At 36.0% G+C, this 16,375-nt stretch overlaps 2 protein-coding genes across 3 annotated transcripts; both read right to left on the minus strand.

Annotated features, from left to right (window-relative positions):
- Positions 1-84: 84 nt before the first annotated feature.
- On the minus strand, positions 85-7,725 carry LOC102596617 (non-canonical poly(A) RNA polymerase PAPD5). Its single transcript, XM_006362894.2, has 13 exons — positions 7,292-7,725; positions 6,785-6,897; positions 6,604-6,660; positions 5,937-6,032; positions 5,737-5,807; positions 4,946-4,988; positions 4,771-4,851; positions 4,526-4,585; positions 3,644-3,694; positions 2,229-2,326; positions 2,079-2,127; positions 1,691-1,735; positions 85-916 (listed from the first exon to the last, which is right to left on the minus strand). The coding sequence occupies exons 1-13, from the start codon at positions 7,650-7,652 to the stop codon at positions 476-478; spliced, it is 1,566 nt and encodes a 521-aa protein (XP_006362956.1). The 5' UTR covers positions 7,653-7,725; the 3' UTR covers positions 85-475.
- A 636-nt stretch (positions 7,726-8,361) lies between these two features.
- Positions 8,362-14,307, minus strand: LOC102596954 (probable ubiquitin-conjugating enzyme E2 25). Of its 2 annotated transcripts, XM_006362895.2 has the most exons (8): positions 14,001-14,307; positions 13,059-13,161; positions 11,255-11,347; positions 10,125-11,144; positions 9,977-10,040; positions 9,506-9,645; positions 9,109-9,420; positions 8,362-8,940 (listed from the first exon to the last, which is right to left on the minus strand). In XM_006362895.2, exons 1-8 carry the CDS (start codon positions 14,045-14,047, stop codon positions 8,632-8,634), a joined length of 2,088 nt encoding a protein of 695 aa, XP_006362957.1. In that variant the 5' UTR covers positions 14,048-14,307; the 3' UTR covers positions 8,362-8,631. The 2 variants fall into 2 exon arrangements, with proteins under 2 accessions (XP_006362957.1, XP_015158721.1); XM_015303235.1 differs by lacking the exon at positions 11,255-11,347.
- Positions 14,308-16,375: the final 2,068 nt, after the last annotated feature.

Here is a 16,375-nt window from a genome sequence, read left to right on the forward strand (position 1 = left end):
AAAAAAAACTATAAAAAGCCCAAAGATCATGTACATAATTATGTCAAATTGTGCTTTCGAAATAGGCATTAACTAGCCAACCAGAAGGATCAAATGGCATAATTGGATTATGTCTCTTATCTTCACACAAAAAAGAATAGTCTTTACAACAATTTTTCCCTTTCGAATTACAGCAGCAGTTGCACTCTTGTCAAAATTGGCATTTTACAACACTGAAGATGAAATTCCAATGCAATTTCACCTGATATGGAAGCTGACACGTCGACATTGTAGCTACCACTAGCTAAAGAACTTGGCCATATAAATACTGTCAATTCAGTCCACCAGAGAAACAGGTATCTCGGAAACTAAAATGGAGTTGCAGTGTATAAATGCTGCATCTCCATTGATAAGTCAGTATAATAGGTTAAATATCAGGTAGAGGCATCCAAGTAGGGTGAATTCTTACCACTATATATATTGATGTTGTTCTTTATCACCATCTATTATGTTTCCAATGCTTCTTCGAACTCTTCTCTTTCCTCGATGAATTTTCTTCATCTCTGACACTACTGCTATGCCCGTTTTCCTTCACCTTCTTAGCAGGCTGTTTATCCTTTGACGACTTCCTCTTCTTTCCTGAGGATTGAGCATCACCGTCCTCTGCAATCCCATTTCCTCGGGGGAGTGCTTCTTCGTCATCATTTAATTGCCAGTTACAGTAGATCTCCTGCTGGTCACCATACTGCTGCAGTCCCTCCCCAGCGCCTGGGAGCAAGTTATTAAAAGTCACTTCCCCATTAGATCCTCCTTTCCTTTCCACTAGTACTTCATCTGGTCTAATTATTGTGCCAAGAATACTCTTGTTGGAACCAAGGGCAAATATGGCTTTTGCATTTGTCAATGTCGTGAAAGCCATTGAAAAAGCAGATCTGACCTGCACCGACACAAACAAGAATCTCAGAATGTAGCTCCAGAGGGAGCAAGAAGCAAAAGGACCAATTGCATGTACACAAATTACAACCAAAATAATGGAGAGCTAGCGTATTTCTGATTGGGCCGAGTAGGTAATAAAACTACTCTATGATCTCCAATTTTCATAAACAAGAGCTGAGCAAATATCAGAAAGGATCACATCTCTTTTCCTTCTTGTTTTGTTATGCTTTACTTGAGCCGAGGGTCCATTGAAACAAACTCTCTACCCTCATAAGGTAGGTAAGGCTGCGTACACACCACCCTCCCAAGACTCCACTATGGGATTTCACTGGGTATGTTGTTGTTATTGAGAAATCCCCAGGGGGCATGTGGCGCACAGTTAGAAACTAGTAGGTAATGGGTCTGCCCCTGCACCAACCTTCTCCACTAAAATATCAGGCTTTTGTCAGCAGCAACATTCGAACTTCGAACCTGTGACGTGCATCTAACCCAAATATCACGAGCTGCGCTCCTACAACTAGACCAAAGCCCGAGGGGATACAGGCACATACATCAAACTTACATGATAACACATGCTCCTGTTAAATACCCAATGTGCATGACAAGGGAAACATGCAAAATTCACAATCACTGAAACTCACAAATATTGCTAGACAAACAAGCTTTTTATATCGCCAAAAAAAAAAGAAGCAGCAAATCTTATTGATGTGGTGCAATGCCTCTACTAAGATCTTGATAAAAAGATGAGCAGAATCTGAAATCATGTAGAATTCACCTGAAAATAATTGAAGGAGCTCTTGCCTATGTCATTTTCTGGTGTCTGCCATCACAAGAAAGAAACCCAGTTTAGTAATTTGTTAATAATGTTAAGAACCTTCAAAAGAAAAAGGTACTAGGTTACTAGATTCCAAATATAAGGTTAATACAACAAATAAGTACACAAAAAAAGTAAGGGCCATAATCCTTCTATTCATTGTTCCACTAGAAAATAAGACAAACCGAAATAACTGACACCATAGTCAAGCTTAAAAAGCATAAAACTAAATAGAATATCTATAACTATACAAATATAAATAGGAAAAGATAGAATGGACGAACAGAGTTCTCTGTGATATTCAAAAAGACCCTAGGGAAATGTGAACAGCAAAGATATAAGAGGTAACCTGTGGATCCTCAATGGAGATAAGAGATTGCTTTCCTTTAATTGAGAACCTGAAAACAAAAAGAAGGAAACAAAATAAATTACCTAACAGATATAAAACTTCTTTAAAGTAAAACACTTATATAACTTAAAATATATCAAAATTTCATACCCTTTCCTACTCTTCAGGAAGAAGGTACCTTCACCATTACAAGATACACCAACATCTGATGTATTTAGTTTGCGTCCATAAATATCAAAGAAATTAACCTATATCACAACATATGAGCAAATATGAGCAACTTGCCCTGAAAAATACAAACCTGTAGGGTAATTTTGCAATAGAAAATCCCAATGAGATGAAATTACATAAAAGAAGGGAAAGAAGAAGGAAAAAGCAAAAGGAGATAACAGGCCAGGAGGAACAGAAAAAGGTAGTCACTCAGCTTTAGAGTTATAATCAAAGATTAAAAAGGAAAGAAGTGAGCACAGGATACAAGCAAAACGAAATGCACAACCTGCTGTGCATTCCACAAAAGCTAAAACTTCCCCTTTCTCTTGATTGCTTCTGAAAAGAGGAAACTTCCTTTAGAAACCTTTCAAGTGCAAGAACTGAATATCTTAGACTGATAACAGTTAGAGTTGTACAGTCTTTCTCCTATAAATATAAGTGTTATGGCTTCGGTTTTAATCAACGACTTATAGTTTCCGACTCTGTAGCTGCCTTCCTCGCTTCGTCTTCGGCTTTCAGAGTTGTGAACTAATCTCTTCCTTTTACAGCCAGACAACTGGCGGATAAGCTGGGCATCTAAAGAACATAAGATCCGAGTTTCCACCAGGCATAAAAGTCATATTGTCACTTATGCCTATTGTCTTTGATCTTTTTTCGAAGGCCTCAAGGAATCTGCTTGAACAACCTCTTAAGTACTTATTTCTTAGTTCTCCCAGAAAAATTAAGATTTAAAGATGAGTTAAAAGTAAATTTTTTGTCCCTTGCACTTGCCTGAATTAGTTGGTACTTGGTAGTAGGGTCAAAATAATCTTCTCCCCAAAGACAATAATTGCAGCAACAATTGGAAGAGATCAAAAGAAATTAACAGCAAGCAAAGAGACTTCTAATAAAGCATAAAACAGATTAAGGTTTTTTTTTTTTTTTTGTGTGCGTGTGTGTGAGAGAGATGAGAAGTATGGTCAATAAGGCAGTTGTTGTTAAACGCGACAGTCGTGAGTTATCACATTGGAACTTTGAAAGAGGAGATTTATGTATCAGCAAGGAACATATAAAGCTAACATATTTCAACATGGTTTAGAAGTTCAGCATATTCCTACTTCTCATACAGGTGCAATGGCTTTCTATTAAGTTGGTCAGTAGAAAACTTTGCCTTAGGCTTTCCTCTTCTCCAAGAAAGACCTATACAGATTTTTCTCTTTTGCCCCTCTAAGAAACTAAAGTTTGATTTTTTTACCCTGTTCTCCCACCTGCAGCTTGACCATTCTCTTCAAAGCAAGAACATTGTTCGGTCATTGTAGGTAGAGCATTGATATCTTTGAAAACTTTCAAGAGATACAAGTTCGAAGGAGACATACCAAAAGAATTCCCAAATTCTCCTCCGCAGAAGCTTGACCATTTCGATGATTCTGCAAAACGAATGACATAGCATAGACCGAATAATCAAAACAAGGTAAAACACAAAAGGTGCATTGGTAGCAACTAGTTTTACATGACAATTAGCACATCATAACAATAACCCCACGGGTTAAGTTGATTTTGAAGTATCAAAGAGTGTTGCTCAAAAGACTCGACCTTTCCTCCTTTTTACAGTAGTTAATACAGAAGTGATGAACAGTACAAATTTGGTCAAACCAAAAACAGAAGCCTAGACAATCTTTTCCCGATGGATGAAGTATCAAAGACAAAGGAAATAGCAATTAGAACAGACATCCATAGTACCTCAAATCTCCATTCCTTCCCCATCTCAACTTATGTTCTCTATCAGATATAATTAAGTTTTCCAAACCTTAATCGACAAACTGACAAAAGAGGCCAATGCTATTTGATCATATTAAAGATAACATGCTTGAGTTGTCTCATCTCAAAAACTTGTTTTAATCCATACTCCTTCAATCCCAGATAGAACTTCCACCTTTCTTTTATGTGAAAAAAGAGCCGCAGAAATATCCTGCCATGTGTATTTGGCAAGTGAAAGGCTAGCACCAGTGAAACATAAAGTGTAACAGAAACAAGAGGGTCCTTTTCTAAGTGAGACATAAAGTGCAACAGTAACAAGAGGGTCCTTTTCTAAGTGAGAATAATTAGGACTGCCATAAAACTAATATTTCACTTAGTTACACTACTATTTCACTCGATTAACTAATTGTGAGACATTAAGTCTTATTTTTAAACACAAATACATGACCAGTTATAATTTACCAGTCACACTATTAGAACATATGATTGAGTTGACTCACCTGCAACATTGCTATGAGCATTACAAGCAATGCATAGGATCCAATCCCACCAGTATAAACCTGCAACACAAGAAGACAATAAGTCAAAGCAGAAAAGATTGAAACCTTAAACCAGCAAGCAACATTAACATGTTTCTACGCATGTCTTTGCTGAGACTTAGCAACTTGGATTATTCTGTTTTTACACATGTCTCTGCAGACAGTTAGCAACTTGGATATATCAGAAGACATTAGGAATGCTTTACCTCATTTAACTCTCTCTGTTGCAAGAACACTTTCAAAATCAAGCATAATGGTCGCAGAGGGGGCCAGCTAGACATGGCATCCTATAAAAGTTTGCAAAAACAATAACATCAGACACAGTTAATTTCTACATCACTGGATTTTCACTGTTCAGCGAGTGGAAACGTCAGCACAAACCTTAATAAATTCAGCAGCTTTGGGTCCATTTTCCACATCAAAGCTGTCGCCACAGAACAGAAAATTAGAGGTATAAAGTTAACTAGATACAGAACACAAATGCTCTTCAGTCAATATCAGACTTAGTCATTTGGGTTCAAAAGGATGGCAGTCTTGTTTGCATAGTAAGTACTTGGCTGAACTTCAGAGGAAGCTGATATAAAACAATAAGGTATATCAAAGTGATTTCAAGTTACCAAGAGTGAAATGAGTCATCATAGGTTTTTTCTCTAACTTCCAAGAAGTGCAGAAGGAGAGAAATTGGTCAACTCCTCATTTAATTTTGTTGGCTTGTTAAGACAAGGACTAAATTCTAAACTAATATGGACAAATTAACAATCAAATGCACCAGGTGAGAAACTCAAACCAAAAAAAAGGGAACATAAGAACAGGATTAGGTCAAAACACAAAAAATGAAGTACATCATAAAATCAGTGGAATTATTTGAATTGGATAATGAACTGAAACCAGAAACCAAGTATGGAGAAGCTGAAAGAAAAACATAAACTCTCCTTATGCACAGTTGCACACTATCCACTGATCAACAAGTAGGGGCAAGACAATTCGAAGCAAGAGACTAAATGGAATAAGTTCTAGCAAATGCAATACATAGCCTTTTTAGCTATGATTTCGGGATAAAGACTAGCCAAATAAACATCAGCAATATGGAACTATCTTCTACAAACTCATAATATTGCCAGAATCCCATAGGCATAATAAAACCTTATATTGGCCGCTAAGAAGAATCGAACCTTATGTCAAATGAAATGCCACTTTTCTTCTCCACAAATTTTATTATTGGCACACGAGCCTTTGAAATCACCTGATTCAGAGAAGTACATGAAAATTCCAGATTATAAGTTCTCTTTGCAGAAACCTATCACGGGGGTTAGGGGGGAGAAAACAAAAGAAAATGTTCCTCATAGAGAGATCACAGGGCCACGTTATGCACCTGTATCTTCTTCGCAACTCCTTTCTGTGAGAGAGCTCTGGAAAGAGCTTGTAACCCAATTTGAGGACTTCTAATTTCTGACCCTAAAATCACCAGCTGTATTTCAAAGAGTAGCTCATTACTTTTATTGTAACTTGAATCATTTTTGCTTCTACACCACAATCAACCAACAAATAATATATGTCTGTGAAAAGATCTGCATTGCAGACAAAGAAAGTCTACAATCTTAAACACATTTACAACATAGTAACCACCACAATATAGTATCACGCTCCAGAAGTATTTTGTCAATAAGAAACTGTGTTTTCTTTTATAAAAAAACGCATTCTCTTTTGTTGGGTACGACAACATTTACAGGTCCAACATCATAGAACAAGTGATCAAGTACAGGATGTCCAGGTTAGCATGATGCTTTTTGTAGCATGTTACGGAGGATCTGTAAACCTAAGTACCTAACTACATCAGTATTGAGGGGTAGGCGTTGTTGTTTGTGGATAAATAAGGTATTGAATGACAGTGTTATTATTAATTATTAAAACACGGATTTCAATTTAGCTCAACTTTTGAGCAGAAGTTGCAGCACTTTAATGAGAAACTTTAAGGAAAATATATTGTTACCGAGAAAGAAAATCCAAAATTAACTTGAAAAAAAAAAGAGTAATCTTACATCAACATCACTAGTGGGAAGATAAAGCCCTGTCTTGAATGATCCGAAAACCTCTGGCTGGAAAAAAAAATTAAAAAGAACTTTAACACAGTGAAGCCATTAGCTTTGTACATCACAAGCATAATGTGCTATATAAGGATGGAATGGAATGGAAATGGGAATGGCAAGTGTGAGCACACACCTTGCAGTTGGGCCAGATATATTTAATAACATTAAAAACACATTCTATTGCTTCATTACGAGATGCTTGCTCCTCCAGTGTAGGTGATAAAAACTCACAAAAATCTATTATCTCTGCAAATATCACACACAGCAAGTTTAAGCAAATTCAGCTGCAAAGCTGTAAGGTAAAAAATATGAACTTTCTATATAAGTAAGTAAATTTAAATATGCACACACAATAACACATGCATATGTCTGTGTTTATACTGTAAATGCATATATACATAATCCAGAAGCTGATTCAAAATTTAAATTTTGTGAGCTCTACATCGATTTCAAGTTAATATACAATAATAACTAGGTTCACAATCAAATATTTACAGAATAGTTTAATAGATATATAAAAATTTGAGCAAAAGCTGATGGATCCGCCTGAGCAAGTTTAGAGCAAATTTAGCTTCTAAGAAGAAGAATATCATACATCATCACCAGAAGAACAACGAAAACCAACACAACGTAGCTTTACCTTGGTGAAGCTGGAGCATGGGACTCTTAAACCGACAATTAGCACGAAACCAATTGCCTTCAAGTCCTCTCTCTACTTCCTTATCCGGCAAAGGAGTAGCAGCTGGTACCGGTGTCGAAACAGAGCTGGTATTCAGGTCGGCGGCGTCTCCATCGAGGTCGAGTGAAAAGTAATCAGGCGCGGCAGTTTCCGGTGAGGGACACTGGATAGTTGATAGTGAAATCTGGTTCCGGAATACAACGTAGGGTTCATGTTCGTCGGAGGACGACAACGACGGAGGAAAGTCGTCGGTGGCGGTGGTGGTGGTGCCGGCGGCGGAGAGTGGGCGGAGAGTTTCGTACAAAATGCCATCAACTTCCATTGGTACTGAAATCCGCACAATGTGTCTCACAACATTACGGTCGTGGAATTAACTTGGACTGATTTAGGGCTTTACTATTGTTTTCTTTTCTATTTTTCCTTTTATTAATTCGAATTCACGTTGGATAAAGGATAATAAAAATATTATCGAAGCAAATTTAGGCAAGTTGGGAATTATCTTGAATTGCTTCGTGATAAAACTAACTCATAAAAATATAATTTGTCCAATGGCTAGAAAACCTAAATCTAGTTTAGCACTTTGTTTTTAGGTGAGTTAGTAAAAATTGAGAGGATGAACTATAACACATTGTTTTAGCGAGTTATTAAAAAAATTGACGTGATGAACTATAACACATTATTTTAGCAAATTAGTAATAGAATTGACGTGGTGAACTATAACACATTGTTTTAGCGAGTTAGTCACAAAATTGACGAGATCAACTTGAACACATTGTTTTAGCGAGTTAGTAACAAAACTAACGGGATGAACTATAACACATTGTTTTAGCTCATCTCAATAACACTCGACCTTGATTAATAATCGATCTATTTAATAATTCAACTAATTTTAACTCATTTATGAATTTGACACCTCTAGCTTTGGGCGGAAGGGAGCTTTCCCCCTTAAATAGGTTTGATGTAGTGCAAATCTGAATTAATCGAGTCAGTTAATTTCACATACTAGATCATTATGCAAAGAGAAAGAGAGAAGAAGAATAATAAAGCCTATATAAATTGTAGTAGATGTATCTATACATATGATAAACCAGATGAACAAATCATTCATCATTCTCTAATGAGCTCTACTTTTGCTGTTTATGAACTCATAAAAACAGTTAAGGAAACTCTGAACAAAAGCTAGAAAGAGCACTAATATGAAGCTAATAATGTACTAGTATATTTTACCCAATTAAAGTTGAACTAGTTGGGCAACATTAGTCTCAATTCACCTATTGTCAAAATCCAATGTCAGCATGGTCTCAACTGAAGAAATAATTCGCGGTGTTTGCAGGAACAACAGGCGCTACTCCAGTCCCTCTCTGTGCCAAGTAAAGAAATTTGTCGCAATCCTTTACGCCAATCTCCTTAAATGCATCTATAACTGTCTTGATGAATCCGGCCAAAGAAGCCTTGAAAGTTGGTGAGCAGCTTTTGTCGCCCTCATCAACATCCTGAACACCACCCCGGACAAGGCTACCTACTTGAGCACCATCTGTGTATGCTTTACATGCCACAAGAATATCTTGAGCACTTCGAAAGAAATGCCCTAATACAAAATCTTCAAAATACTGCAGCAAGAAGCGCATTTGGAATTAGTAGTTGATTTAGAACCACAAGTGTGAATGAAGTCAAGAAATAGTCATGAAGCATAACAATACAACCTATTTTGGTAATATATGGTTAAGAACCATTGACGACGATCACAGCAGGCAAAGAACAAAAGAAAATATGGATACCTTTGGTGGACGCCTCATGGAGAAGACCATCGTTTTCAGATTTAAAATGTAAGTGTTCTCATTATACTGCAGTGAGCTTGCATCTCCTCTGGTTGTCCCGCCTGTGTTTGCATAACCGGGCTCATTGAAATAGGGTTTTGCATTTAAAATTAGCCCCTGTATAGACACCAAGACTTGTAACATAGTAGATGCACGAGGGATCCATTTCTCCTTCCCTTGGCCAGTCCAAGTGTTAAGTAAACTCAGGCAGACTTTTCCACAGTTATACAAATTAGGATTGATTCGAAGGCCAAAGGAATGGTAGTGCACAAGCTGGAAACAATAGGTAGGGAGGTGTTAGGCTAAAGGTCGAACGGATAAAGCAGTACAGGCCTCAGAGACAAAGCGAGATACATACCGGGGGGACACTGGGATAGTTGCTTGGAAAGAAAACATCAAAGAAGTAAAGGCCATCATGATATGGAGTTCCATCAGCACCCATGATAACTGCTCTTAACAGATCCATTCTTGATTCGTACACCCTGACAAATATTGTATCTGCTCAATAAAAGACAACAAGATGAGTGCATGATTAAGAAAATTGCAAAAAACATGTGTTATAACTAATGGAAGGCTGCACCCAAGGGTGTGGCCAAGTGGTCAATGAAGCGGGATGACAACCATGAGGTCTCAGGTTCAAATCCCCGCGGAGACAAAAAAACAATAGGTGATTTCTTCCCATATATCCTAGCCTTGGTAGATAGAAATGAAAGGCTGAGATATTCAGACTTCCCTGACTAAACAGAATTTCTAGGCCTTTGTATGTTTAAATTTCAAAGGCTCGATGAAAAAAGAAAATCACACATCATGTGAAACTTTGCTTGTATACCAGGCAGATCGTTCTCCAGTATCTTCCATTCCTCCTGTATTTTCTTGGCCCAATTCTTAGAAGGCTGCAATAGAATAGATATATCATAAGATAATGAAGCCAAAACTAGTTGAAGTTATTTGAAATTTTTTACTTGGGATAAACTAACCAGGTTCCCTGAAGAAGCCTGTCGAGAATAGAAATGGTCTGAATGATCCTCAACAGTATCAAATTTTTTGAAAACTTGGAATTTCTTCAGAATTTCAGCTAAATTTCTATGTTGCTCTCCATTACAAGCCGGTCCTGAAGGAATTGAAGGACATCCTGCAGTTGTTGCCCTTTTATGCAAACTCAGGGGGGAATAGTTCATCATAGCAGCTGATGCATGAGCAATTCCTGCTGAAATTGGAGTGGTTTGATTAAGAAATAAATTCTTCATATCAGACACTGGAGATCCCACGGGATTTGGAAAATAAGGCCCAATAGGAGTAGATTGGTTGCCCGAACCATAAGAGGTTGTAGCACCGGATGAACCTAATTTCTTTCCATAATGAGATAATGACTCTTCATACAATTTATATGGGTTATTCCAATCAAAAGAGGCTGTAGCACCGGATGAATGGATTTTCTTTCTAATATTGGAAAACTTTTTTTCTGCCCCAGATGAGAGGATCTTTGAATTACTTGCTCCCTTAGAACTCTTCTCATTCGAATTTCCAATAACTAATTGTCCCTCCTTGCCTAAAGCAGGTCCTGGGGATGACCAAGATGACCCAAACTGTGTAGGCTGGCCAACGAGAGTAGAGCTGCTAAATGAAGTGGACTGGTCCCTTACTACCCCAGAGACATCTCTTCCTGAAGTACTTGTAGTGGTTGACACCATTTGTTCTTTCATGGGACCAGGCATCCATGGGATTGGAGCCTCAACTCCAGGGGGGATATCCATGCTATCAAAATGTGCTTGTAAAACAGCATAGTCGGAATACACTAAATCATCATAATACATGTCCATGTTCTCATCAGCACCGAATAGTACATCAGAACCAAACTCGTCTATAATAATTGGACTATTAGATACTGAAAGGCAATTCTTCTTCTTTTTTGATGACGAAAGGCATTTCGTATTTGAAGACTGAACCCCATCTACTGGTCCACTATTACCCGAGCTACCATTTCCAACCAAAATATCCTGCAAGAGATGTGATTGACAAAATTAGACCTCCAAAAAAGGACAGCATAGAAGACGAACAAGAAAAGAACCAGTATTTTGACAAGAGGGCATTGGCAATCTCTGATTACCTTCCCCTTGCCACTAAATTTTACATTTCCACAAGAGCGCTTAACATCACTAAAATCTTCTTCGTCAACATCTATTATTTCATGGAAAATAACCTACAAAGAATACATCAGCACTACTAGTGTCAGGGCCAACAATAATGTTACAAGGAAAGAGAATCAAGTCAAAACAACAATGCTTGTCTTGTCAATAAAACCAAACTTCCAACAGAATCTCCTGCAAATTTGGACTAAAAGGCATACATACACACAAGCAATAAACAGAAAAGATATCAAAAGAGGTTAGCTAATCTGAAGGACTCTAGTCCTTCCTCCATTTTCTATTTTCCTGAAGAGGCACTCTCATACATATCAAAAGATTTCTACCGTAGGAAAAATAAACTTCTATTCAGTTGAAAGGAAGAAAATATATCCAGATATATCTAGCTTTTGCTCACATAAAGGAGAGCGAAATCTAGCTGAATGTATTATGTTGCATATGTGTTAAGAGGATTATGGTAATGCCAAACTAATCTGTAGATAAGTTCAAATTAACTTTTACAAAGAAAATATTTGAAAAATAGTACAAGAGCATGTTGAGGACAGGGTAAGTAAATGCCTGAACATATTTTTTGGACCAACTTACACTAACTTCAACTAATTTACCGGTACCTACTACCTCCTACTAGAATGAAGTACCAAGGAACCTTTTTTTAATAACTATGCTGTCCGGGTCAATTTGCACACACCTCAACCAATTCCACAAGATACATGTCACCCCTCACCAGCATCAAGTATCGGATAACTCTGTCCACCAAGGCTAGGATAGATGAGAAGAAATCACCTAGTGATTTTGTCTCAATTGGGATTTGAACCTAAGACATCATAATTCTCAACTCACTTTATTGACCACTAGGCCACACCCTTGGGTGCCAAAGTACCAAGTAACTATGTAAAAGATTTATATAAATAGGAAGAAATCACTTTGTGTTTCTTCAGATTTTGAATAATCGATTTCCCCTGGTTCAGTTTTTTTTCATTGACAACTAGTCTACACCCTTGGATGCAAATGCCTAAGCACTTTATTCTCATTGTTTTGATAAAATAATAATTTATTGATGTGAGGAAAAACTCCCATATACAAGTGGTACATAAAAAAGTAAGGAGCCCATAAGTCCTTGGATATCTCCCATATTGGTTACAGAATTCTTTTGCTCCAACATCGGTTACTTGTTTTGGTTCCAATAGTATTAAGTTCTGAATAATCTGAATTTCATACGAGGAATACATCTGTTACACCTTCAAATATCCTACTATTCCTTTCTACCTGGAAATCCAATGGTATATACAACGGATAGTACTCCATACTCAGACGTGTTCACTATGGCGTAAACTAGAGTCTTGAACATTGGTGAAAATAAGTGAGAAAATTAAACATCAATAGGACCATACAAAAGTTGGACTGACATAGAAGTTTCTGCCAGAAAATCTTTGATTTCTTGGGAGGGACAGTGGGAGATAAAATGACATGGAGCTGACGTTAACACACTTCATTTGACTGCTCTAATAAAAAGAAACATAAATTCTCTGCATAGCCAAAAGTTCTGAAAATGCAAATTCACTGTCATGTGCAATTACCACCAAATAAGCCAAGAAAAAATAGTAAACTGTACATTGGGGGTAAAATGTGTATCAGCAAGATGATTCAAAGAGGTCATTAACATATATTATAGCTGAAAGTGCGCAAGCTAAAGGTAATCAATCAATTCAGAAACAAAAGAAAAATGCAAAAAGATAGAATCATGGTACAAAGTACATAATTTTATACCTCCTTTTGCTTAGGAGTTTTTGATTTCGAACTCCAATTGGTAGGTCGCGAAATTTCCACTACCTCAACATCAATTGCACTTCCACCTGGAAACATTCTTTTCCTGTGCATCAATAGTACCATCACAAATCACAGAGAAAATGCTTAAATAAAGACAAAAACAAGAAAATGATCAACTGGTCTGTTATTAACTTGTAACAATACATCATCAATATCACAGACACATAAACACTTAAAAGATAACAAGAAAATCATCAATTATGTACTTTGAATTCAATAACATCAAAATCATAGACCCCCAAAACATGTACCACAACAACAACAACAACATACCCAGTGTATATCGATATACACAAACCTTACCTCTACCTTGCGGAGGTAGAGAAACAACTCTCGGCTTCCCCAAATACTTGGACATTCTTTTTCAATACCATCAAATCAACAAAACTATCCCAATTATACTTAAAAGAGTTCTTTTTCCTTTTCACAACAAAACAATACAATCATCAACCTTAAGAACACCATAATAACATCTCAAAAGTGCATAAACCCACACACCCTCGTTATAATTCTCTTTTTCCCCCCTAAAAACAGAGAAAATCATCAACTGGGTCATCTCTTTTTTCTCTTTTTTAACAACCGTGGTATCCAGACCAACTTTCATCCCCCACTATCAACTCGACTAATTCTACGATACCCAACACACCCCATCATCAAAAGGGTCATCTTTTTACACTTCCATTTGAAAATCAATACAATCAAAAATCAAAAAAAGATACTTTCACCATCAACTCGACTAATTCTACAGATACCCATCACATCCCATCATCAAAAGAGTAATCTTTTCACACTTTCATTTGAAAATCAATACAATCAAAAAAAACTTTCTGAACAAATCAAGACAAGAAAAGAAAATGATCAACTGGGGTTTGTGCTATTTACTTGGAATTCTCAGAAACGTATGTTGCTACTTGTTTATGAGTCTCCATGGATCGATTTTGCAGAGAATTGAAAGAGGCGATTTAGGTCTGGCCTGTTAAATTCCACAGGTTTTCTTCGATGAAATTGAAAAATCTTCCATATATATATATACAGAAAAATGTATTGCTATGTTCCGTCTCTTCAGTGGATTCTATATTTAAAAAATTACTCTCACAAAGAAACCAAAAAAAATATATTGTGAAACTTTTTGGTTCCAATAAGTTAAAGACTTTATGACTCATTCTTCCCGCCTGGCCAAGTTGATAATGGACGGAATTTTGAGTCCCAGGATTTATTAGAATTTTTTTTTTGATTTTATAAAGTAGGAATAAGGTTAGTGTATGTATTATTTTTTTAGTCTTTATTTGTAGGATTACGTTGGTTTGTTATTTTTTTATTGTGTTTTATTTTTCATGATATTAAGTTTTCGTGCATTTGGACTAATTTAATGTAATATCTACTTTCTTCAATCAACAATAAGTATCAGGTAGTTTTGTTCACTAAAACTGTGATAATAGAAAGGATTGCCTAAATTTCATTTTTTTTTAATTTTAGAACAAGATTTTGAGTCGAGGATTTACTCGAAACAGTTTTTCTATTTCATAAAGTAGGAATAAGGTTAGTGTATGTTTCTTTTTTTTATTATTCAGATTATATTTGTATGTTAGTTTTGTTGTATGTGTTTTTGTATTGTGGTGTACGGACTAGATTTTCGCGCACTTTGACTCATCCAGATTTACCTCCTCCCACCGGTAATAAACATCAAATAACTATATCTATTAAGACTAGAACAGATTGAAAAAAAATCACCTAAGATTTTGTGTGACAAAATTCATTTAAATCAATTTTTTTTAATCAAATACACACTTTATTTGGTTGTTGATAAATATGTAAACTTTATTTTGGGGTGAAAGTTGTTTTTTTTTTAAAGTTAGTTCGACTCTTAATATTATATTACAATTTAACTAATAGTTAAATAATATTACTATCAATTTTTAAATATTAAATAAAGAAATTCTGTAAACTATTTTCTGACTCATTGACCAAACATAGGAATACATTTTTTGCTAGTTCTTTCTTTTTCCTTTTTGGCAAGATATTTTTTTTAAAAAATGGCTTTCGGCATATTAAATAGTACACTTTTAATGTAAGGGAAAAAGGACAAATATATTCCCGAATTATCGTAAATGATATGCAGATACTCTCCATCATACTTTTGGGACATTGGTGCCCCTGCCGTCAAAAAACTAGAGCATATATGCCCTTCACTCTAACGGAAGACTAAAAAAGGACACGTGGCACAATCTTATTCGTCGATCTGATATTTAATAAATGTCGGGTCGATGGATAAGATTATGACACGTGTATGTCCGTTAGAATAAAGGGTACATATGCTCTAGTTTTTGGACGTCAGGGGCACCAATGTCCCAAAAATATAGAGGAGGATATATACATACCATTTACGATAGTTCGAGAGTATATTTGTTCTTTTTCCCTTAATGTAATATTATCTCAATCAGATTACTTATTATAAATATTTTCTAATCTCAGAAAAGTATTTTCAGACTCATTAATGAAAAGTTGAAAAAAGGTCTTCTTTTTGTTTAATATCATTTTTGAAAAAATAGATTTGTCATATTAAAATACACTTTTAATGTAATAATATCTTAATCAGATTACATTTAATAAATATTTAATAAAAATCCCAAAAAAGCATTTTCAGACTTATTATTTGAAGAGAAAATGGCCAAAAGTCCCCCCAAGCTATTACCAAATTCCCAACTACACACGTATTCTTCACGGGGGTTCTATCACCCCCCTGAACCTTTTAAAAGTGAAATATCTACCCCCCTACAAACTCAAGCCCAGATTTGTATTAGGTGGTATTCAACACGTGTTGCCACGTAATTTTACCCTATTTTCATATTAAAAAAAATAATTTTTCTTTTATATTTTACTTTTTTTATTTTTTATTTTCATCTTCTCCTTTTCTCTTTCTTTTCCATTCCTCCATTTCTTTTTCTTTGAACCTTCTGCAGATTTGACGAGAGGACGCCATGACTATAGAAACTTCGACCTTCACCGCACACCAGGAAATCTCGTTTTCTAAAGCTAGAGACAAACAAAAAACTCTATCACTAAATATTGCTTCTTCTTCCACTATTATAATATTTCTCAAAGATCGATTCTTCAAAGAATCACCGGTAAACGATACTTGCTTGCCGGGATAAAGGTACCAAACTTGTGGAGGGACTAGTATTGGTTTAGATTTAACAATGTTGATATGAGAAATTCGATTGATGTTTACAACAATTTCAATAAATGGGTCTTCTTCA

The sequence above is a fragment of the Solanum tuberosum genome, unplaced genomic scaffold, assembly GCF_000226075.1.
Source record: "Solanum tuberosum cultivar DM 1-3 516 R44 unplaced genomic scaffold, SolTub_3.0 scf00421, whole genome shotgun sequence".
In the NCBI taxonomy this organism is placed as follows: Eukaryota; Viridiplantae; Streptophyta; class Magnoliopsida; order Solanales; family Solanaceae; genus Solanum; species Solanum tuberosum.